Source organism: Malaclemys terrapin, chromosome 7 (assembly GCF_027887155.1).
Source record: "Malaclemys terrapin pileata isolate rMalTer1 chromosome 7, rMalTer1.hap1, whole genome shotgun sequence".
Lineage (NCBI taxonomy): Eukaryota > Metazoa > Chordata > Testudines > Emydidae > Malaclemys > Malaclemys terrapin.
In genome coordinates, this window is record NC_071511.1 from 18,690,890 (window position 1) to 18,714,972 (window position 24,083).

General features: G+C 49.5%; 1 protein-coding gene across 1 annotated transcript in view; it reads right to left on the reverse strand.

Annotated features, from left to right (window-relative positions):
- Positions 1-24,083, reverse strand: part of PLXND1 (plexin D1) — a 139,662-nt gene that overhangs the window by 6,127 nt on the left and 109,452 nt on the right. Inside the window, exons 30-34 of the mRNA XM_054034801.1 lie at positions 22,244-22,278; positions 19,979-20,083; positions 18,282-18,445; positions 16,657-16,804; positions 5,163-5,303 (exon numbers count right to left, since the gene is read on the reverse strand). Coding sequence (XP_053890776.1) covers positions 5,163-5,303; positions 16,657-16,804; positions 18,282-18,445; positions 19,979-20,083; positions 22,244-22,278 — 593 coding nt within the window. The remainder of the gene's footprint in view (positions 1-5,162; positions 5,304-16,656; positions 16,805-18,281; positions 18,446-19,978; positions 20,084-22,243; positions 22,279-24,083) is intronic.

The following is a 24,083-nucleotide window of genomic DNA, read 5'->3' on the forward strand; positions in this document are numbered from 1 at the left end:
CTAGATACTCTGCTATCGTCAGTGCATCACACAGACAAGCTGATTCTGCTTGGCGATTTTAACGCAAGAGTTGGATGCGATGTTGCAGCCTGGGATGGAGTCATCGGGAAAAATGGAGTGGGAAAGTGTAACAGCAATGGCCTGTTACTGCTGAAAACTTGTGCAGCATATGACCTTCTGATCAGCAATACGGTCTTCCGCCTTCCTACCCGTAACAGGACTTCGTGGATGCATCCCCGTTCCAAGCACTGGCATTTGATCGATTATGTCATCATCAGGAGAAGGGACAGACAAGATGTCGGGGTTACAAAAGCTATGTGTGGCACTGACTGTTGGATGGATCATAAGCTCATAGTATCCAAAATGAAGCTCTGTATCATGCCGAAGAGACGACCACAAGGCTGTAAGGCTCTCAAAAGAATCAACGTGTCGAAGCTGAAGAACAGCTGCATCACTGAAAATCTAGTGGAAGACCTAGAGAATGAGCTTGCTGATCTTCGTATTGAGGATGATGCTGAGAAAGACTGTGAGCAATTCTGCAACACTGTCCATACAGCTGCATCGAAGGTATTGGGGCCCTCCACATGCAGGCGGCAAGACTGGTTTGATGAAAATGATGCAGAAATCCAGGTCTTACTTGCTAAGAAGCACTGCCTGCATCGTGTATATCAAAACGATCCATCCTCAGCAGCAAAGAAGACCGCCTTTATAAACGCTCGCAGAACAGTACAGAACTGACTGCGCAAAATGCGGGACTTGTGGCTGAGTGCCAAAGCAGATGAAATACAGGCATATGCGGACAGGAACGACTATAAGCAGTTTTATGAAGCCCTTAACACACTCTATGGTCCACAGTCTTCTGGGAGCTTTCCCCTCCTGAGCTCTGATGGTACTGTGCTCCTTACAGAGAAGTCGCAGATTCTCCAGAGATGGACTGAACACTTTGAAGCAATTCTCAATCGCCCCTCAGTCATCAATGATGAGGCCATTGACAAGATGCCCCAGGTTGCAGTCAATGACTCCATGGATGCTTCACCAGAAGAGGACGAAGTGAAGAAAGCTATCAATCAGCTGTCAAGTGGCAAAGCCCCAGGGTCAGATGCCATACCAGCAGAGGTGTACAAAGTCGGTGGACCCGTGCTGCTACGGAAACTCACTGAGCTGTTTCAGTCCTTCTGGAAGCAGGGAACCATTCCACAAGAATTTAGAGACGCATCCATCTTACATCTCTATAAGAGGAAGGGCAATCGCCAGGTATGTGACAATCACTGTGGAATCTCACTGCTTTCTACAGCGGGGAAAGTTCTTGCACGGGTTCTGTTGAACCGATTGATCGCTCACCTGGAGAAGGGCTTACTGCCAGAATCACAGTGTGGCTTCCGCAAGGGCCGTGGGACTATTGACATGATCTTCGCTGTGCATCAGCTACAGGAGAAATGTCAAGAGCAGAATTGTGAACGCTACACAACTTTTGTGGACCTCACGAAAGCATTTGACTCTGTCAGTCACTAGGGCCTGTGGAGGATCATGTCGAAATTTGGCTGTCCAGACAGATTTATACGACTGGTACGTCAATTTCATCACGGTATGATGGCTCGTGTCCTGGATGACAGTGAAATATCTGAAGCCTTCCCAGTCACCAACGGCGTCAAGCAAGGGTGTGTTTTACCACCCACTTTGTTCAGCATGATATTCTCTGCCACTTTGACTGATGCCTTTCAACACTGCACTGAAGGAGTAGGCCTGAAGTATAGAACTGACACGAAACTATTCAATCTGAGGCGACTGCGTGCCATCACCAAGGTGAAGGAAACTGTACTTCGAGACTTTCTCTTTGCCAATGATTGTGCTCTGAATGCTAGTACAGAGCCAGAAATGCAAGCCAGTATGGACAAGTTTTCAACTGCATGCAACAACTTCGATCTCACCATTAACATCAAGAAGACTGAGGTTATGCACCAGCCAGTTCCACATGCTCCGTACTCAGAACCGTCCATCACTGTAAATGGACAGAGACTTCAGACAGTGGACCACTTCACGTACCTGGGCAGTACCCTTTCCCGAGCAGTGTCAATCGATGATGAAGTAAACTGCAGAATTGCTAAAGCCAGTTCTGCATTTGGCCGATTGCGCTCCAATGTTTGGGAACGTCGAGGGATCAGCTTACCAATGAAGCTGAAGGTCTACCGAGCAGTGGTGCTTCCAACTCTGCGGTACGCCTGCAAGATGTAGACTGTCTATCGGAGTCATAAATTAAATAAATTAATAGAGATATCCTATGTCCTAGAACTGGAAGGGACCTTGAAAGGTCATCAAGTCCAGCCCCCTGCCTTCACTAGGCAGGACCAAGTACTGATTTTGCCTCAGATCCCTCAGTGGCCCCCTCAAGGATTGAACTCACAACCCTGGGTTTAGCAGGCCAATGCTCAAACCACTGAGCTATCTCTCCCCCAAAGGGATGCATGAAGGCTCAATCACTTCCACATTTCCTGTCTGCGAAAGCTTCTAAAAATCAGATGGCAGGACATAGTGCCCGATACTGATGTCCTTACTAGAGCCAGTCTGCCGTCAGTTCACACATTGCTGATGAGAGCCCAGACCATGTGGGCCGGACTTGCTGTGAGAATGTCAGATGAACGTATTCCTAAACAGCTCTTCTACGTAGAACTCACTCAGGGAAAGCGCTCCCATGGAGGACAAAAGAAGCGGTTCAAGGACACGCTGAAGACCCCTTTGAAGTCCTTCGAGATCAACACCGCCACATGGGAAACCTTCGCACTGAACCATTCAGCATGGCACAGCCTCATTCATACAGGCAGTAATACCTCTGAGGCGAGGCATATTGCTGAGGCTGAAAAAAAGCGTGAGCTGCACAAGTCCAGAGCTGCTCGTACATCATCGACAGTGCCATTACATGTCTGCCCGACGTGTGACAGGACGTTCCACACCCGAATCGGACTGATCAGTCATCTTCGGACGCACAGAGCCCGGTCATCGAAAGAATGAGTTGTTGAGGTCTTCATCGATAACGATGGACGAACATCATCAATATAGCACCATTCATCTGTAGATCACTGTGATGGGGTGTATAACCCAGCCTGGCGTGTATATCCCAATTAATCCACCTGGTTGCATGTGAAGGGTGGGCCAGGACTCATAAAAGCTGAAGCCCAGCTGGGGAGTCAAGGGCAGAAGGGGTCTGCAGAGAGTGAAGGAAGAACGCTGTAGTCACTCTTTTGGTGGCAGAGAGCAGAGGAACCGCATATAGCAGTTGGCTGTAGCAATTCTGATGGTGTTGAGTGTCCCTGCTGGATAGCTGAGCCTGGAGGTAAAGGGGAAGAACTGGCTCCACCAGGGAGAGGCCAAACCCAAGAGCAGGTGGTGATCCTGAAGCAGCTTAGCAGAGATAAAACTTGTGGCCATGGAGGCCTGGGGAGTTTAATGCTACAGAGAGCTCTGATGCGAGGGTTGTAGTGAATCGGGAACACAGCCAAGAGCAGGAACCAGATCCCCAGGGAGCGAGCCCTGGGAGGCACTGGCACTATTAGAGCCTGCAAAGGGGCTGGGGAGAAAGCTTGGGGGGAAAAAAGGCTATAGTAGGAAGAGATCCAGGGAGGCAGCAGCAAGGAGGCTGGTGGAGCAGACTTTGGTTATAGGGCTATAGGGTCCCTGGACTGGGTTTCCCTACCAGCCACTGGGCAGGTAGTATGAGGCCCCTGAGAAGGGGCGAAGGATGACTGAAAACCCTGAGTGAAGGGCTGTAGAGATGATGCGATGCATATTCAAGGACCAAAGACCAGATGAAAGGTTTAGACTCTGGTTGGACTTCTTGTTATCCCGGAAAGGGTGGAACTTAATGGTGACCTGGCCAGAGGGCTGAATTGTGAGATGAGACAGATCACAGTGAGAGCTGAGTATCTGCTGGCAGAAGCGCTAGGGAGGAAAAAGCCGCTATGCCTGTCCAGCCACGAGAGGGCATGCCAGCCGCGTGTCAACCCTTCCACAATCTCCAAGCACATCACAGAGGTGGGTCAGAAAGAGCTGGTTGGGAAACTTCTGACAAAATATCTTTCATTGGAATTTGCAGATTCGTTAACTGAAATGCTTTTGTGGAGAGGGTTCTATTTTGATGAAGTGCCGATGGAACCCAGGCAGAAAACCTGACTGTCAGGCAGGTTTTGAAACATGCCTGGTTTCCTAGCTCACCTGCCCAGTTTCCCAATAGCTCATCAGACAGATTGCCTCAGAACTGGGGACCTCAGGGCTTCTAGACTCTTTGGGAAGCTGGCTCCCTCGGCTTCCAACTCCCAAGAGCAGGGTGCATGGGTAGCCAGCTGGCCTCGGAGCCATGGGAGACTTGGCTCCCAGCACCCTGGCAGCCTGCCAGGCAGAGTTTTGTTAAAAAAAATCTAAATGGAATGTTTCAGTTTTCCAAATCAATTTTTTTTTATTTGTTGCATGGAGAACATCAAAATTTTGTTTTCATTCCAAATCCTCTGCAAACTGGAATTACTGTTCTCAGGCCAGCTCTATTATCCTCATTTTATAGAGGGGGAAACTGAAGCACTTAGCAGTGGAATCACAAACAAAGACACTGCAAACCTGGCACCGAGCCCAAGTTTGTTCACTCCCAGTGCAGGGAAGCGCTGGTCCACCCTGATGTGCTAGACAGGGCCTTAGCTTCAGAGTCAACTGCCTTTTGGTTCATTAGAATTCTTCTGTCTTCACAGCAGCACACCACTCATTCCTACCATGCTCCTCTTTAGGGCAAATAAACAGGGCCAATGCCTGACAATTTGAAGGTTGCAGCCAGAGAAAGTGAAGTTAGTGGATCTGGCTGTGTTTATATAGAGCGAGGAGAAATGATTTGTCCTTTTCTGTTCCTCCTTCAGCATTAGCATGTATGATGCTTAACAGCAGTGCCCTGTGCTGCACTACCCAATGTCCCGTATTGCAGACAGCTGATCCCTGCCTGCTGTTCCCATAGGTTACCTACCAACCTTGTAACCATTACGGCAGCCAGAAAAGGCATGCTCAGCAGCTTGGAGAACAACCACACAGTCCCACAACAGATTCTGTGGGGCTGCTCCTACTCCAGTGGACACCAGTGGGTGTATGAGTGGACCCTCTTTAAAGCTACTGTGGCTTTGCGGATTTCTTACCCGTGACTCCTCTGCAAGATGTGCATTCATTTCCTGCTCACTGAGAGGCGGCATGTCATGGATCTGTTTGTAATAGCGCTGCACTATTTTCCTATACTCTGGAATCTCCTTGGCATACAGTAGTTTATTGGTAGGTGAGTCCTAGAGAGAGAGAGAGAGACAGATGGATACTTCATTGGCTCCAAGGCTCATGGCTTATTCCCTGGTCATCCGGGCTTCACATGGGAAGGCTAATACGAAGTTTTTAAAACAAGAACTTCAACTGTGTTAAGGAAAAAGCTAAACTTTTGGGTCTTGGTTTTAACCAGTAAGATGCACAAAATGTGTGCACTATGGCATGACTAATGTGCACAGACAACTGCTAAGACTGCATGTAAATCAGGGTACTGGGTACATACATGATGAGGTGTTGCCCAAATTTACACATTCATTTTGGGCATGCAGACTGTTTAAAAATCAAGTTCTTTATGTCACGTTGGTGGGAGGGACTGAGCTTTGCAGGTTGACATATTGGCCTTTGGATTCTTTTTCAATAGAGGTTTGATTTATTTTTAGTTGTCTAAACCAATGTGTCCAGCTCACATTGTGTCTGATCGAGTGCATGTAAATTAATAAAGGGAAAATACCAAATTCACTTTGTTTTGTCCAAGTGGGACATTAATCATCTCATTCTCCCTGCCCAGCTATCAGGGATGGTATAGCCCCACCAACACCCACTCAGGCAAAAGTCCGAGCAAACTGGTGGGATCAAACTGATCCTCCAGGTAGTGCCATTCCTTTCAATAGTGTTACCCTGGGAATGACCTGGGCCTATTACCTTTACACTGTGCCCTGAAGGTCAACAGACTGTCTGTTGGGACAAGGAAGGGAGCAAGTTCTAGACTGAATGACACTGTACTGAGACTAGCCTGTCCCAACCCCCAGACACACAAGTTCAGGGACTGTTAGCAAGAGCACTCTAGCTGACCCCAAATGTTGCAGCTACACAGGGAGGGGATGGGTCCTTCAGCTAGAAAACCAGGTAAGGCCTTCAAGGTTGATATCAGCACTTGAAATGCACCATGCCATAACCAGGAAGCCAGGGAAGCCTTTAGGGCACAGTTGCAATATGCGGTCTGGCTAGCACTGGTAAGGGTATGTCTACACTTTTTCTGGAGGTGTAATTTCCAGCTTGAGGAGACATACCTGTGCTAGCTCTGGTGTCGCATAATGGCAGTGTAGCTGCAGTGGTGGGAGGGGCTACCCACCCCGCATACATCCCTAGCATCTCCCACGGGATAACACTTGGGGCAGCTGGTCCTTTCCACCACTTATGCTGCTGTGGTAGCACTTCTATTTTTAGGGTACTAGCTAGTGCAAGCATGTTTCCTTGAGGTGGCACTTATACTACCAACTCAAAGTGGAGACATACCCTTACTCAATGGGCACCAGCATTCAGCATCAGCTGTAGGGTCTGTGGGGTTTCAACCCCACAGACTGCATTTGTGCAATGCCTTGCATATTTATATAACCCGTTTATAACATTTCCTTTACAAAGCTCAGAGGGAACCAAACTTCCTCTTAGTTATTTCTCAGTTTCTGTATGCATATGTATTATGAATTGCATGTTGGCACAGGGACTGCATGTTACAGTTTATTACATACATGGAACACAGATATATATGATCTGATTCTAATCTCATACCAATTTAAACTGGGAGTAGCTCCACTGAAGGCAGTGCAATTACATCAGTGTCAGGCTGGTGACATACTGTATATACAGGCCACTTTACTTTTATGCGGGAGATTTATTCTTCCCACATTACTCAACGATTCCTTTCTTATGCTATTGTGTTTCTGAAAACATTTCCATCTGCTGTCTGACCCCAGCTGACCCCCCTCTTCTCTAATCGACAGTTTGACAAGGACAAATTATAGGTGTTTCGTAACAGACTTAAAAATGTTCAAAACCCAAACAAACAAAAATCAAGCACTCATTAGATCTTCCTCCAGTATTAAATCTCTCCCAGTAAAGACTTCCTGATGCTTTTAATTTAGGTGGAATGCTCTGCTCCGACACCCAGCCCCCACAGGGTGTGCTCTGAGTCACATGCTGCACCATGAGGACATGATTTACAGCACTCATGTATAAAACTTATTTATGTCAGGAAGTTTCAGATGTCAACACCAAACTCAGCGGAGCCAAAGGGAGGACAATAAAACACACACAACCTCTCTTCCTTCTAGCTGCTTGAGCTATGGAGTTTGAGGATGATGTGAGTTACATGGGGGTAAAACGGATAGCAGTGAGAGGAGACCCAGGCCCATACTTTCTAGACTGCTGTATATTTGCAGTCCGTTCCTTGAGTCCTTACTTCCATGATTTCAATTAAACTGTTTGTGGGATAAAGAGCTGCAGGATTAGGCCCATAAAGACCAATAACTGTTCTGAAATACTAACATTTATCTGTGGTAAAGTGCAGAGGGTAGCCTCAGCAACATCAAATCCCAAGAGGAAGCTAGATGCTTGGGCCTGATTCTGATCTCCCTCAAATCAAGAGTAACTCCACTGAAGTCAATGGTGTTACAGCGAGGTAAAATCACTGACTGAGTAGAATCAGATGCCTAGATACTAGGGTGATGGGCATATTCAAAATAGTTAGGGTAGAACTAAACTGATTAATCCTATGTGAATTGATGGTGCCTAGATCCACCACCTGATCTTCGCAAAGTCTCTGAAGGCAAAAATACTCACTCTTGCTTAGCCACATGCAGTTGTAGAGTTACATAAAAGACGGTTACTCACCGTTGTAACTGTTGTTCTTCGAGATGTGTTGCTCATATCCATTCCATTAGGTGTGTGCGCGCCGCGTGCACGATCGTCGGAAGATTTTCTACCCTAGCAACACCGGCGGGTTGGCTGTGGAGCCCCCTAGAGTGGCGCCTTCATGGCGCTGAATATATACCCCAGCCGACCCGGCGCCCCCTCAGTTCCTTCTTGACGGCTACTCCGACAGTGGGGACGGGGGGCGGGTTTGGAATGGATATGAGCAACACATCTCGAAGAACAACAGTTACAACGGTGAGTAACCGTCTTTTCTTCTTCGAGTGCTTGCTCATATCCATTCCATTAGGTGACTCCCAAGCCCAACTTAGGTGGTGGGGTCGGAGTGAGACATTGCTGTGTGCAAAACCGCTGACCCGAATGCAGCATCGTCTCTGGACTGCTGCACTAGTGCATAGTGAGCTGTAAACGTGTGGACTGATGACCAAACCGCCGCTCTACAAATGTCCTGTATCGGAACATGTGCCAGGAAAGCAGTCGAGGAGGCTTGGGCCCTCGTGGAGTGAGCGGTGAGGTGCGGTGCTGAGACGCCTGCCAGGTCATAGCAAGTCCGGATGCAAGACGTAATCCAGGAGGATAGGCGTTGTGAGGAGACCGGTGAGCCTTTCATTCGGTCGGCCACTGCAACGAAGAGTTGCGTCGTCTTTCTAAAGTGCTTTGTGCGGTCAATATAGAAGGCCAGGGCCCTTCGTACGTCCAGGGAATGCAAACGTTGATCCTGGCGAGTGGCATGTGGTTTGGGATAAAAGACCGGGAGAAATATGTCCTGGTTGATATGAAATGGAGAAACCACCTTAGGGAGAAAGGCAGGATGTGGACGAAGCTGCACTTTATCCTTATGGAAAACTGTATAAGGGGGCTCGGATGTAAGCGCCCTGAGTTCAGAAACGCGCCTTGCTGAGGTAATGGCTACGAGGAAGGCTGTCTTCCAGGATAGATACAAAAGTGAACAGGTGGCTAGTGGTTCAAATGGAGGACATGTCAGTCTGGAGAGAACCAGATTAAGGTCCCACGTCGGGACGGGCTGACGCTGTTGTGGGTACGTCCGGTCTAAGCCCTTGAGGAATCTAACGACCATCGGGTTAGAGAATACCGAGGACGTGAATTCCCCTGGGTGAAAGGCTGATATAGCAGCCAGGTGAACTCTAATTGAAGATATCGCCAACCCCTGCTGTTTTAGGGAGAGGAGATATTCCAATATGAGAGGAATAGGTGCCTGCAACGGGGGCGTGGCTCGTTGTTCGCACCAACATGAGAACCGTTTCCACTTGGCCAGGTACGTAGTCCGTGTTGAGGGCTTCCTACTGCTCAGCAGAATCTGTTGGACAGAGTGCGAGCATTGCCGCTCTGCCTGGGTGAACCATGGAGCAGCCACGCTGTGAGGTGGAGTGATTGCAGGTCGGGGTGACGCAGCCGACCGTGGTCCTGAGAAATGAGATCCGGACATAATGGAAGCGGGATCGGTGTTTGAACCGGGAGTTCCAACAGTGTGGTGTACCAATGTTGTCTCGGCCACGCTGGAGCGATCAGAATTACCTGTGCCTGGTCTCTGCGCAATTTGAGCAGTACCTTGTGGACCAGAGGAAACGGAGGGAAGGCATAAAACAGGTGGTCTTTCCAGGGAAGGAGAAACGCATCCGAGAGGGAGCCCGGAGCTCGACCTTGTAGGGAGCAGAACACGTGGCACTTCCTGTTGTCTCGAGATGCAAACAGGTCTATCTGGGGAAACCCCCACCTCCGGAAGATGGAATGTATGATGTCCGGACGGATAGACCACTCGTGCGTCTGGAAGGACCTGCTGAGTCGGTCCGCTAGAGTGTTCTGGACTCCAGGGAGGAACGATGCCGTGAGATGGATTGAGTGGGCGATGCAGAAGTCCCACAGGCGAATGGCCTCTTGGCATAGAACTGACGAACGTGCTCCTCCTTGCTTGTTGATGTAAAACATGGCCGTGGTGTTGTCGATGAGAACTAACACACAACGGCCACGTAGTTGATTGAGAAATGCCTGGCACGCCAGGCGCACCGCCATCAGCTCCCGAACATTGATGTGCAGGGCTAACTGGGGTGCAGTCCACAGGCCCTGGGTATGGTGTTCGTTGAGATGGGCGCCCCAACCCAGAGATGAAGCGTCTGTGACCAGATGCAGAGAGGGTTGTGGGGCGTGAAATGGCATCCCTTCGCAGACCACATTGTGATCTAGCCACCAGGTGAGGGAGGTCAGGACCGAGTTCGGGACCGTGACCACCATGTTCAGGCTGTCCCGATGTGGACGGTATATTGATGACACCCAGGTCTGGAGTGGGCGAAGCCGAAGTCTGGCATGCCTGGTTACGTACGTGCAGGAAGCCATGTGACCCAGCAGGGTAAGGCACGACCTCACCGTGGTAGTTGGGAAGGCCTGTAGACCTTGAATGAGGCTCGTGATGGTGCCGAAGCGGTTGTCTGGCAGGATGGCTTGTGCACGTCTGGAGTCTAGAACTGCGCCGATGAAATCTATTCTCTGGGTAGGTTCTAGAGTGGATTTGTCCTTGTTGAGTAGGATGCCCAACTCGTTGAATGTGTGCACTATTCTGTGGACGTGAGCTTGAACTTGCTCTTTGGTGCGACCGCGTACCAGCCAGTCGTCTAGGTACGGGAACACCTGTATCTCCTGCCGACGAAGGTACGCTGCCACGACAGCCATACATTTCGTGAACACTCTTGGGGCCGAGGATAGGCCGAAAGGAAGGACTGCAAATTGGTAGTGCACCGTGTTTACCACGAATCGCAGGAAGCGTCTGTGAGGTGGGTAAATTGAGATGTGAAAGTATGCGTCTTTCATGTCGAGGGCGGCGAACCAGTCTCCAGGATCGAGGGAAGGGATAATGGCCCCCAAAGAGATCATGCGGAACTTCAACTTTACTACGAATTTGTTGAGTCCGCGCAAGTCCAAGATGGGCCGCAGACCTCCTTTGGACTTGGGGATCAGGAAGTAACGGGAATAAAATCCCCTGCCCCTTAACTCTATCGGAACCTCCTCTATGGCCCCCATGGCCAGGAGCGTAGAAACCTCCTGTATAAGAAGTTGCTCGTGAGAAGGGTCCCTGAAGAGGGACGGGGAAGGGGGATGGGAGGGGGGGATAGAAGAAAACTGGATAGCGTATCCCTTCTCCACCGTGCGGAGGACCCAGCGGTCCGAAGTTTATAAGGGACCAAGCACGGTGGAAGTGGGAGAGGCGATCCCGGAAGGAGGGGGCTGGATCCTGGGGGATGACTGGGGCGCCGTCCTCGACCGCACCTTCAAAAGTTCTGCCTGGGGCCTGAAGGTGGTCTAGGTGGCCCTTGGTTTTGGCCGGGTTGAGGGCCGGTCCACCTTCTTCTACCACCTCGCCCTCGCCTCCGGGTCGAGTCCTGTCTCTGACGAGGCGGGGGGGGGGGGGGGGTAGAAGCGCTGAGGCTGCGGCCTAAATGGTCTGCGCTGAGGGCCCACAACATGCATCCCCAGGGAGCGCATGATTGTTCTCGAGTCCTTGAGGCTCTGCAGGCGAGAGTCCGTCTTGTCCGAGAACAATCCATGTCCCTCAAAGGGCAGATCCTGTAGGGTTTGCTGCAGCTCCGGAGGCAAACCCGAAACCTGAAGCCAGGAGATCCTGCGCATAGCGATACCCGAAGCCAGGGTCCTCGCAGCTGAGTCTGCTATGTCCAAGGAGGCCTGCAAGGAGGTCCGAGCCACCTTCTTGCCCTCCTCTACCATGGCTCCAAACTCTTCCCTGGACTCCTGGGGAATCAACTCCTTAAACTTCCCCATAGAGTTCCAGGAGTTAAAATTGTAGCGGCTCAGTAGCGCTTGTTGGTTCACCGCTCTAAGTTGCAGCCCTCCGGCTGAGTAAACCTTACGGCCAAACAAATCGAGCCACTTAGCCTCTTTTGATTTAGGCGCTGCAGCCTGCTGGCCGTGGTGCTCTCGTGCGTTCACTGATTCCACCACCAGTGAACACGGTTGGGGGTGGGTATACAAGTACCCGTAGTCCTTAGACGGGACAAAGTATTTCCTTTCCACCCCTCTCGCTGTGGGTGGGATAGAGGCAGGAGTTTGCCATATCGTATCCGCATTCGTTTGAATCGTGCGGATCAGGGGTAACGCCACCCTCGATGGGGCATCCGCTCCAAGGATATTCACGATCGGGTCGTGCACCTCCACTATCTCCTCCGCCTGCAGGTCCATATTACGGGCCATCCTGCGCAGAAGATCCTGGTGAGCCCGAAGATCTATTGGAGGTGGGCCTGTGCACGATGTGCCCGCCACTGCCTCATCCGGAGAAGAAGAGGAAGATGCCTCCGGTGGAACAGGATCCAAGGGCTGGTCCTGGTCTCCCTGTTCCTGGGCTGGAGCATCACCTGTGCCTGGGTCCAGGGCGTCAGGTGGTGCGGACCCAGAAGCCTCCATGCCCCCTGGCGGAGGCCGAGAAATGGTGGACTCCGGGGCCCCTCTGATGGAGTGACCGGAGCGAGAGGTCGAAGCAATTGGAGCCCCTTGCGCCTGATGGTACGCCCACGGGGTCCAAAACGACCAGTGAGATGGGCCATGAGAATGGTCCCCTGTGTCCTGCCAATGTCCCAAGTCCTGTTCCTCGGCATGCCCCTGAGGGGGGTATGCCGATCTCGAGAGGTCCTCCGAGGAGTGGGACACCGATCTCGATGGCCACGGCGGTGCCGAGAGCGTCGAGACGATTCCCATTGGCTGCGGTGCCGCACGGTGCCGGTCCGGAGATGATCTATCTCTACGCGGTGCCGGTGATCGGTGCCGGGACCGCGACCGGTGCCGATGACCTCGTCGGTGCCGGGAGTCAGATCTGGACCTCGACGAGGACCTGGAGTATGCCCGGTGCCGGGAGCGGCCTCTCGACGTCGAGCGTCGACCGTAGCGGTGCCGAGAACTACGTCTCGACGTTGATCGGTGCCGACGATCATAGTGGTGCCGAGACGTAGAGCGGTGCCGCGAAGAAGATCTTGGCCGCGAGTACGACCGGTGCCGAGGCAATATTCGGTGCCGGGACTGCGAGCGGCGTGGGGACCTGCTTCGGGACCTGGATCGGTGCCGAGGTTCCAGCCCTTGCGATGGAGGGCGCATCAAGGCAGGTTTCCCCCTTGACTGGACCGGGCGAGTCAACGGTGCAGTCGGTGCCGGTGGTTGAGGCGGTGCCGGCTCCGTGAGAGCTATTAAGTCTCTCGCCGCCGCGAAGGTCTCTGGAGTCGACGGGAGTCACTGTATCACCGCCGGTCTCGGTGGAGACGCTATCTGCACCGGACTCAACGGCCTCGGCGCCGGAGTCGACGGTGCTGGAGGCACCTGTTTCCGGTGCTCCACCGGCGGACGCGGCTCTACCCCCGGCACTGGGGGAGCCGGCGTCTTCGGCACGGATGTCCCCGTCTTATGGGCTTTTTTATGCCCCGGGGATAATGACCGGCGCCGAGGCACTGCTTGCGGTGCCGACGAGGTCCGGTGCCGGGGAGGCTTGTCTGACGCCACTCGCGTGGTCGTCATAGCCGGTGCCGCCGGGGCACTGCGCACCGAGGTGCTAGGTGCCGGGGCCTGACTTGTAGATGGAGCGTCCGGACTAAGTGCCGCCTCCATCAGGAGTTGCCGGAGCCGAAAGTCCCGCTCCTTCTTGGTCCTTGGTCTGAAGGCCTTACAGATCTTGCACTTATCTGTTTGATGGGACTCTCCCAGGCACTTCAGACAGGAGTCGTGCGGGTCACTCGTGGGCATAGGCTTAGCGCAGGAGGCGCACTGCTTGAAGCCGGGAGCGTTGGGCATGAGCCCGGCCCCGCGGCCGGGGGAGACGACCCCCTTAATCCCCTGAACTACTTAGAACAACTAGAACAACTTTTAAACTATTTAACTATTTAACTATAAACACTATAACTATAACTATAACTATAACTGTGATACAACAAACTAAGCTAGGGAGAGTGGAGAACAGCTAAGCAGCGCTCCACAGTTCCAACGACCGTCAGGGGCGGTAAGAAGGAACTGAGGGGGCGCCGGGTCGGCTGGGGTATATATTCAGCGCCATGAAGGCGCCACTCTAGGGGGCTCCACAGCCGACCCGCCGGTGTTGCTAGGGTAGAAAATCTTCCGACGATCGTGCACGCGGCGCGCACACACCTAATGGAATGGATATGAGCAAGCACTCGAAGAAGAATCAGAGCACTGCTCACCTGAACAAACCGGGACATGTAGCTTTTAGTTTTACAACACTGAAAATGGTCCCTTTTGGAAACACCACCAGAACTTAATAAAGAATGATCACTTTTCTGTAGGTGTGGTTGAACTGCCTAGAGACCAGAATACCCTATGATAGCCCTGCTAGAAATCAAATGACCTATTAAAAAGATCAGATGCTCTTTAGGGCAGGGACTGTGTGTTTGTATATGTTTGTAATGCTCTTAGCACAATGGGAGCTGATCCTGATTTCTGGCTACTATCATCATAAAAATAAATAAGACCCTGATCCTGCAAACAATTACACGTGCTTAAAACAGAAGTCGATATCTCTGCTCGTGTGTAAAATAAAGCACACGTGTAACTGTTTTTCAGACTTGGGGCATTAATAAATAATCTCTCTCTCTCTGTCATATTTTCAGAGTATTTTCGATAGGCTCCTGTAAGGTTTCATACCTGTTTGATTCCACGGGACTTTTCTATACAGGACAAACAATACCTCATGCTCTTGGGCTGAGCAACACAGAGATCTTGCTTTATAAATGCTGGAATATGTGCTAGGGGCAGGATGAGAGCCTCATACTAACAGTACTTATATAGCATTTGATATTTCCAAAGAGCTTTATATAAGTGGATTTGGTAACCCTTTAATTCCTGAGGTAGGTTAATATTATTAGCCCTATTTCACAGATAGGAAACCTGAGTGGTTAAAGCCTAGATTCCTCAAAGTGCAAGTGAACTGCCACATAGACCTCACCTGCCTGTGGACTATGCCCGATGCACGCATGCAAGTCAGGGCTGATTCTGTGTGCACAGCTCTATTTGTACCCAACCCTGACATTGCAGGTCACAGGTGTGTGCAAAAAAGGACCACACATGTGGCATATGCACCCTCAGTTTGGGGAGGCGAGCCCCCTGCCCTGCCCCTTCCGCCCGAGGCTCTGCCCCCCCGGCTCTTGCTGGCTGGCCAACCAGCGCTGTCCTGAACCCCAGCCGGCCCCTGGAGCACAGGAGAAGCCTCGAGCCTGGGCTGGCCTGCCAGCACCCGGAGCAGTCCGGAGGAGCCCCAGCTGGCCAGGACTGAGCCCCTGAGCCTGGGCCACCCAGAAGAGCTCAGAGCTCCGCCATGGCCTAGCCCCGGGGCTGCAGCAGGGAGCATTAGTGGATGTTTGGGAAGGCTTAGCCTCCCCCAGCCTCTTTCACCCACTGCCCATGCACACACACGTCAAAAATTTAGGACCAAGGGCTAGAATCTCAAGTGATTTATGTACTTAACACCTATTGATTTTAGTGGGAGTTAGGTGCCTAAATACCTGTGATGTTCTGGGTCTAGGTCACTTGGCCAAGGCCTCAAAGAAAGTCAATGGTGGAGCTTAGATGAGATTGCAGTAGTGTCTGGCTCCCAGTCTTGTGCTTAGTTCACTAAAGCCTTGTCTATGCTAGAAAAAGGACTATACCAGCAAACCCTGCTAGCGGAGACCAGTTTATACTGATTTTGTCAGTATAGCGTCTACCAGTTCCCTGAATGGAATAGGCAATATTGCAAAAGGACTTTTGTTTTGGTCCGTATAATTCCGTGTCCACCACGGCTTTTGCGAGCATAGCTCTGTCTCTTGGGGGGTAGGAGGGGGGATTTTTCACATTCCTAACAGATGTAAGCTAATCTGGCAAACCAAAGTATAGATCAGGTCTCCATCGTGCTGCCCAACATGGAACAGACCACAAGCCAATTTTCAACCTGTCTTAATGTTTTCAGTGTTAAGGGCTTGATTCTTCTCTCTCTTCCACCAGGGTCATTCAGAAATAGCTTTGTTGAAATCACTGAAGTTGAACTGTTGTAAGTGAGATGAGATTCTCACTTCTATTTGAAGTTGCATTAAGATTTTCCTTCTGACTCTTAAACTCTTGTTAATGCAGGTCAGGAGTTGGTGCACAGCCTCTGCATGGGACTCTCAGACAGAGTGTCACAGAAAGCTGGAGATGGGGCCTACTTGCAAAACTGGGATTTGGTTTGGAGACTGCCTGAGATTCAGGAGTGTCAGCACCCCAGGTTTGATAGGGCCCATCCTTACACTTTTTAGTCCAATGGCTGCCATCAGTCATTATGTCAGCCGTAATTAACACACATACTGTCATAAACCCATTTCTCTGTGTACTCATGGTGACGGCTGTTTCTCAGTTTATCCTATTGGGCTCAGCAATACAGATTTCCTTGAAGAAGGGGAATAATACACAGGGCAGCCCACCACCTAGTCTACTGATGAAGGACCCAGAATAATCCATTCACCATTTAGGCCTCAATTTCCTTAACTTCACAGACTCTGGCTCTCATGTTGCCTATCATTCCAGCATGCCTACAACCATGCACTCCCATCACCCAATCTCAATTCTTGTAAGACCAACCCTGAGCAGAGAGTGGGGTGAAGGGAAAGGTCCATCTTAGTGGGAGCTGCAGATCTGTACCTTGCCCAGCTGTAGGTCGGAGATGGAACAGGCATCGATGAAGGCCTGGGCTATGACAGAGAGACAGGCGTCTATATGGTCAGTCTTGTCGATGTCAAAGACAAACTGGGGATTCTTCAGAATGTTGACCCAAAATCTCAGAGGTAGGCTGCACGGGAAAGCATCAGAAACAGACTGGATGAGCTTCATCATTCCCAGATCACTCCAGAGTGATTTGAGAATAAGAAAGAAAAAAGCAGAAGGGATGATGGAGGAGAAAAAACACAAGAAAAAAAGAAAAGGGAAAACTATGGAGACAAGGTTATTATTTAATTATTGTTACCATCCCTTGCCCTGCCTCACCTTGGCTAGAAGGGGCAGGCATTTGTTTCACAGATGACGGGGTGTTTCCCTTAGGGTGCAGTGTGAGGATCAGGCATGGAGTATGTATGAATATCCCTACCTACCTATGATCGCTGCATTACACCTTGAGTAATTAATTGAGCCTTGCATCGTCCATGAAAGATCTCTGTGCTTTTGCCTGTAAATTTAGAACTAACTTCCTACAAGTGGTGCTGATCCCTGTTCATCCGTCCCAGTATCAGAATGTAACTAGGGCTTGATGGGTGGGCATGGTCCTGGGAAACATCCCTTGTGTCTGACCTTCAATACATTTTTTCTCTCTCCAAGGGCATGAGCCCAGATGGCCACTGCTGTCCTGCTCTTTTTTGTTACTTTCAACCAGTCTTCCTAGCACAGATGTTTGGAACACCTTTGTGGCAGCTATTTCTGTACTGGTGAGATTGCCTTGCAAACACAACTTGTCACAAAATGGCTACAGCACAGACAGCAGCAGTGCAAACTTCTCTTCACCTGCTCCTCCCCGGCCTAGATGGACCAGTTCCGTGGCTCATGTGTTCCTTGGCTTTGCTGCTGAGGCTGCCAGCTCAAAGTGCCAATGGGGATGGAGAGGCCTGCCCACGAGGCATTGTACTGAGACCACCAACCAGAACTCCAAGCATCTGATGATAGCAACTCTGGTTCACAACCAACTTGGACTGGATTAGAACCAGCGGCCAAGAAGGGAGAAGCTCTGTAGCCCATTAGCAGCCCTATCTATTGGCGCATCAAAAACCTGGAGATAAAACTTCCATACCCTAAACCAAACAATTATGCTAATTTGCATACCCACTGAGCTTCCCTCCCAAAGCATGGTCTTAATTTCCATGAGTTGGGGTTGGAACAGCTGGTCCCATTGCGGAAACTTCAGGGCCAGCTGCCCCTCTCATCTGAGAGGAGATGAGCCTCTCCTTCAAGCTCCCCCTCCCCTTTCCCTTTTTTTTGGGCCAGACTCAGGATTTCTGAATACCTGAGGTTGGCAATATTGCTAGCTCTCTGTCCCCACTTGCCCCTCTGCTTTTCTGTCCCCCTTTCTGCCCCTTTTTTCTCTGTCCCTTAGTTGTACCCCCCAGCTCTCTGTTTGTGTCCCCGCCCCAGTTCTCTGCCTTACCAAGCACTCTAAATCCTGTATTCGTTACCAGCTCTCTGCATTATCACTCTAATGATTATTTCAGGGCACTGTGGCTTTGCATCTACTTGTCCTGTGAGCTGGAAAGGAAGGCAATAATGGGTCGCATCTTCCAAACCTGTTGGTTTTCCAAATGTGCAAAGTGTCAGGGTCAGAGATCCCTCTTTTCTCCGCTTGCTCCTCCAGAAAGTCAAAGAAATACTTGATAGCCACAGGTGGCTTGTCCTCTCGCATACAGAGAATGGCTTTGAATAGGTCATCCAGGAACTTCTGCAGCGTTCCCTAGGGGACAAGCGCACATAGCATTGGCCAAGGTGAAGCAGCAACAACTAAAACAAAGTTACTATTCTAAGGGGATTGGGTTTGCTCATCACAAGTGGAAGAGACTTTGCTGCCAGTTTAGTAAATTGAGGGAGGGAGGGGATGCAAAACGGGAGAGAGAAAGGTTAGTTTTGTGCATAGTGATATAATTAGCTCCAGTTTGGATTTAATTTCTTTTGGCATAAAGGTCGCTTTTTCTTGCTGCTGGAATCTCAGAGCACATCTGTGATTGTTCTGCACAGTAAATAGAAAACTAGAGACTGTTGGCCATTCTTATGATCTCTGGTCCAGCTATACATCACACTGGGATTAAAGACGGGCTTGAGCCCAAGCCCTGGATCCAAACACTCTTGAAGTGTAGGGAAGTTCCAAACCAAATGCAGATTGAACCAATGCTCTTCCCCCTCCTCTGATCTGAACATCCCCAAACTTTGGGGAAGTCTGTGCCCAAATCTTAATTTTGGGTCTTGAGCCTCTGTCATAGTCTGAATCCCTTTCCTAAGTGTATAGGCCAGGCCAGGCCACAGGGAGGTAATGTGTGGCTTCATTAGGCAGATTACCAGCTAGGAAGTCAGAGAAAACTATAGAGTCTGCTTATATCCAGCAGCCTCAGCCTCTTTATATTCGGTATGGCAGAGTCCCATCTCTTCTCTACAGTGAGGGATGCTACAGCACTGTAGCAGGGTAAGCACCTGCTCCTGCCTGGAAGGGCCTGAGAGAGCCCAGGGAGCAGGCAGCGTGAAGGCTGGGCTGCTTGGAGGAAGTGGCTGCAGCTGGGGCCATGCCCCAAACAGACTCAGCTGGCCCTATATAAGAGACTGGGAGCCGGCGCTCAGTAGAGTCTCTCTCTGTGTTCAGGGAGAGAAGGGCCTGGCTGCAGGGAGCTAGCCATAGGGTACCTGTAGTGGAGCAGGGCTGGGGAAAGGCTGAGGAGCTGGGGAGCTCCAGCCTGGAAAGCCCCAGGCTGAGGCCTAGTATTAGGCTAAGGGGTACTGGGGGTTGCAGAGAGCAGCCCAGGGCTAGTCCAAGGCAGCAGGTCCAAACCCCCCTTGCCAGTGATGAGTGGCCTATACTGCAGTCTGCCCCAGGGAGCGGGGGCTAGTTGGTGACTGGCAGTGGCCTAGTGCTGAGGCAAGGTGGGGATAGTGGGTGGGGGTTCCCCAGGGAGGGGAGACCCAGATCTGTGGGGTACTGCCAGGGGGCAGTATCCCAGTAATAGGGGCACTGGGTCCTGGGAGGGACACAGGGGCCAGAAGTAGGGACAAGGCGGATCACCGGCTTGCAGAGGACGCTCCAGATGCTGGATGAGCTGATTCCCTGAAGCAACCAGTAGGGGGCGCTGCAGGGGTGAGTCCGTATCCTTACAAGCACCCATCTCTACTCAGGGCATAATGTAACCTTGCTTCAAAATAACAAGTCACATTTTATGACAGAGCTACCAACAGAAATCCTATTTCCCATAAACAAAACTCACGCTGCCCCAGCTTCTCTTACCTTAGTAGATAGTAACCTGGTCAAGTAGATCTCAGGTAGGACTTTTTTCCTATGGCTCTGTCTATGGGACTTCTTATGTTCAATCAGTTCATCAGTTGGAAGAACCTGAATCAATATAAAAAAAAAATATGTTCAAGATTCCTGCCTTCGGGACATCTTTTTACTGAGTAAAAAGGGATGTTACCAACACACAATTTATATATTAAATAAAACATTATCTATGCTGCTAAACACACAATTAGATTAGTTAAAACTGAAAGAAACTTAAAGCTCAAACTGACTTTTTGCTATTTGTGCCTTTTGTTCTATTTCTCTTAACTTGAACAATGAAAATGAACCGCTCAATTTCATTTAAGTTTTTGGTCTGTTTCACTTCTTGAATTCCCCCAGCGCTGCTGTAATTTGGGATACCAGCAACACAAAGCCAGGCTTACACAGAAAAAGCCGCTTGCCTTGAAATGTGGAAAAAGCACAAAAACATTGTTTGATTTGTTAACAACCCCCCTGCTACCTTTAAAACAAAATCTAAATGTTCCATTGTTCAGATCATTGAATGAATGCCCCGGCAGTGCCCTAGCATGTCACTGATGTACCTCTTCTTCTTATTTTCGATGTGCACTTTCGCCCTCTCTCTCTTCTCCTGCAGTGCTCTAATATTTTTTATTTGGAAAGATGTGAAGTTCATAAAATATTTCCTGATGCTCGAAATGCCCCTTTCTCCCTTATAACGTTTAACAATACATCACTTCAGACTTTCAGAGTGCTGACCAAACATGGACTCATAAATCCTCACTACCCCACTGAGATGGGTGAGGAATAATATTTATTAAGTGACTTGCCCAAGGCTTCCATGACAAAGCTGGGATTCGGAAACAGGCATTTCTCTCCTAGCTTCCTGCTCAGTCCATGCTGTTGTTCTGAACTCTCTAATGGTAACGGGCAGCTAGAGCAGGCCACAGATCTCTGCTCTGTTTCCATTGCAGCACCGGTTTTATGTTCCATACTGGTAAGGCTGTCTTATATGCAGCCTCTCGACCCCGCTGTTGGTCTCTCTGAAGGGAAGGTATCATGGGGAGCCAGCATCTCACTGAGTGCAGTGTAAAGGGGTTCCTCTGCCACTACCACACATAGTGCTTCAGCCCCACGGAGCTGGGTTACGGTAACATAATCAAGGCTGAAAGAGGATTCTCTCCTCTTCCATCACGTACATGGAAATGACATGGGCCCAAAAGCAGAAATACCGTGGGGGGAAGAGGTCACCAGGAATATCATAATAATATAGTCACACTGAGTAGGGTTCTCCTCTCCCATCGAGTTTCATACCATTGGAACTTACCTACCCCTACTTTGGAATGTAACTCTTTGGGCCAGCTCTTTAGCTGGTGTCAATCAGAACAGCTCCATCGACATCAATGGAGCTATGCTGATTTAGGCCAGATGAAGATCTCTTGTTATAACAATTCATGATCGAGCAACAGAATAAAAAGGCTGGAATCCTTCTGTGTGGCAGAAACGACTTCCTTGTAAAGATTAAGTTGATAGGCTTGCAGTGAACTCCATTTTTTGAAACATCCCCAACTAGCAGGGTTTTGCTCTTCCTGCATCTGTAGTTGGCAGCCATCAAAAAGGTGAAATATGTTTGAGACTATGATCAAGATTAAGATAAAAACTGAATTCTCTCTGCCAAACATACCGTTTGTTCAAGTATTACCTTCTTACACAAACAACGCAGTAACCACAGGGGGTCAGCCAACCCCCTGGGCAGGTCTGATCACCAGCCAACAAGCTAGCTGGGTGACAAATGCATCCGCCTGCATTTACTGTACATATGGAAAGCATTCCTAGCTTTGCCTTTGACAAAAAAACTCCACACAGCATTACTGCCCTTTGAGTGCACATTAATACATTGCTGCAAGGCAGGCTCATTCCACAACAATTGTACATTGCAAATTCCATCTGGCCAGGCCTCCTTCCCACCCACTACACTCCTCTAGCTAAGTAATTCTTTTCCCAGCCACAAGACAAGGCTCCAGGGAAGTTGTTGTTGGGATTTGTGTGCACTGATTGCCTTTTCCTTAAGTTATCAGTACCTCCTTTCTCAGGCAATTTCCTGGTGAGAGGGTCCAGTTCCCAAATAGACATTTCCTACAAAGGAAATGGGGAGGAGGTGGGAGATGGGTGAAGTAACCCCCGAAGGAAGGCAGCCTTGGCCACACACAGTGGGAGAGTCATTCGCCTTGATTGCTTTTGGAACGGGATACTTACTAAATGAAAGTATTTTTCGGTATCCAGATCCTTCACTGGAAAAAATAAAGAAAAACAGAACAGCTTAGTTTGCTATGTTGTGCCGCAGACAACTTCATACAGAATCAGCTAATGGAAAACTTTGGGTATGGGTGCTGTGTTTTGGGGAAGGAGCAGCAAGGACAACACTTAGTGATTCCTGTACAAGGCACTTTAGCTAATCCTGACAGCCTTTCTGTGAAGTTGATATTTAACCCATTTGACAGATGGGGAAACTGAGGCAGAGCGGCACAGTGACTTGCCTGAAGACCGTGCCAGAGCCAGGATTAGAACTCGTGAGTTGCCAAGTTCCAGTCCTGCACTCTGATCACTAGTTATGTTTGGCCTTGTCTGGGCTGTACTTCAGCATTTATCATTACTGGACAACATACTGTTTGACTCAGATTTCAGAAAGTCTCTTATCACCCAGTCTCAGAAAGGAAACTGATTTCTATATGCTGACTAAATCTGGCGGCCAAAAGCTGCTGTAACTGTTTGTTTGCAGACAATGATTTCTCTTTCAGACTCTGATGGTCAATAGCTACAGGGAAAGACCCAACAAGACATACATTTCTGCAAAGGCACATTTGATTGGGGCACCATCCTGGATCTACTCCATTTATTCTGTGAGTGTGTCACTCTGAGTGGCAGCATCTCTGTGGGGGAGAGGGAGGGTAGGTGTGTTGCTTCTGCTGCTCTTTGAACTTGCTCTTGCATGGCAGTGCAACACTTTTCCTCCACCCTCCGCTCCATCCAACACAACCTTCCTCCCCCATCAAAGCAGTGCAACGATCTTCAACATTCTTGCGGCTTAAAAGTGATCTCAAAGGCAAATGACATTGGACCTGTGACATTTTTTCTTCTTTAGCACGTGTGAAGGCCTAAAAAAATTGGCAGCTTTTAAACTTTATGTTTGATTTTTTCTTCATATGAAATTCTTTTCTACCCTGCCTTTGCCGGATGACTCTATGCAGCACTTGAGAAGTAGACAAATGCTGACATTAAAAGAGACTGACCCTGCATAATTGAGAGGCAAAGGGATCTTTGATTAGAGAGTTTCAGACTCCTCCTTTTCTGTTTTGTTTTTGTAAACACCTATTCAATGCAAACCTCCAACAAACATCTGGGAGAAAAAGGTTCTTTGTGAAAGATTCAAACACCTTCAAACTGAGGGATATATAGGTCCCAGCCCATTTTCTACACAGTACTTGAGCAAACACAGGAGGAGACTTTATAATCCAGATGTTTAAGGTTAAAAAAGAAAGAAATCAGAACCCTCCCCTCTCCTCCACCCACAAATTTCACTAATAAATAAAACAATAATAATAATTAATTATTGTTATTATTATTATTTGTATTACCATAGCGCCCAGGAGCCCCAGTCATGGACCAGGACTCCATTGTGCTAGGTGCTGTATAAACAGATTAAAACGGGGCTTAGCACAAAAGGACACAAAATCAATTGTTTTTCCTTTTTACAAGTGACCTATAAAACCCCTAGTGTTGGAATGAAAAGTTTGGAAGTTTCATCTCAGGATGTCAGAGTGACACATGAGGATCGACCATAAACCCTTGATCTACTACTCGTACACCACTCATCCAACTAAAAGCTCTTCACCCGTGCCTGATGTGAAGCATTCAGCTGAAACTGGGAGCTGAGCTGTCACAACACTAAACAGCAGCCATTCAAGTACAAAGCGTGACAAATGGGCCTATTCAGCAGCATTGATGGAGATGACCTCATGCTGTCCAGCCTGATGACCAACATATTATATTCCTGTCAGTCTCCGGTCCTGGCCCCCCACAGCTCTGCCAAAATACT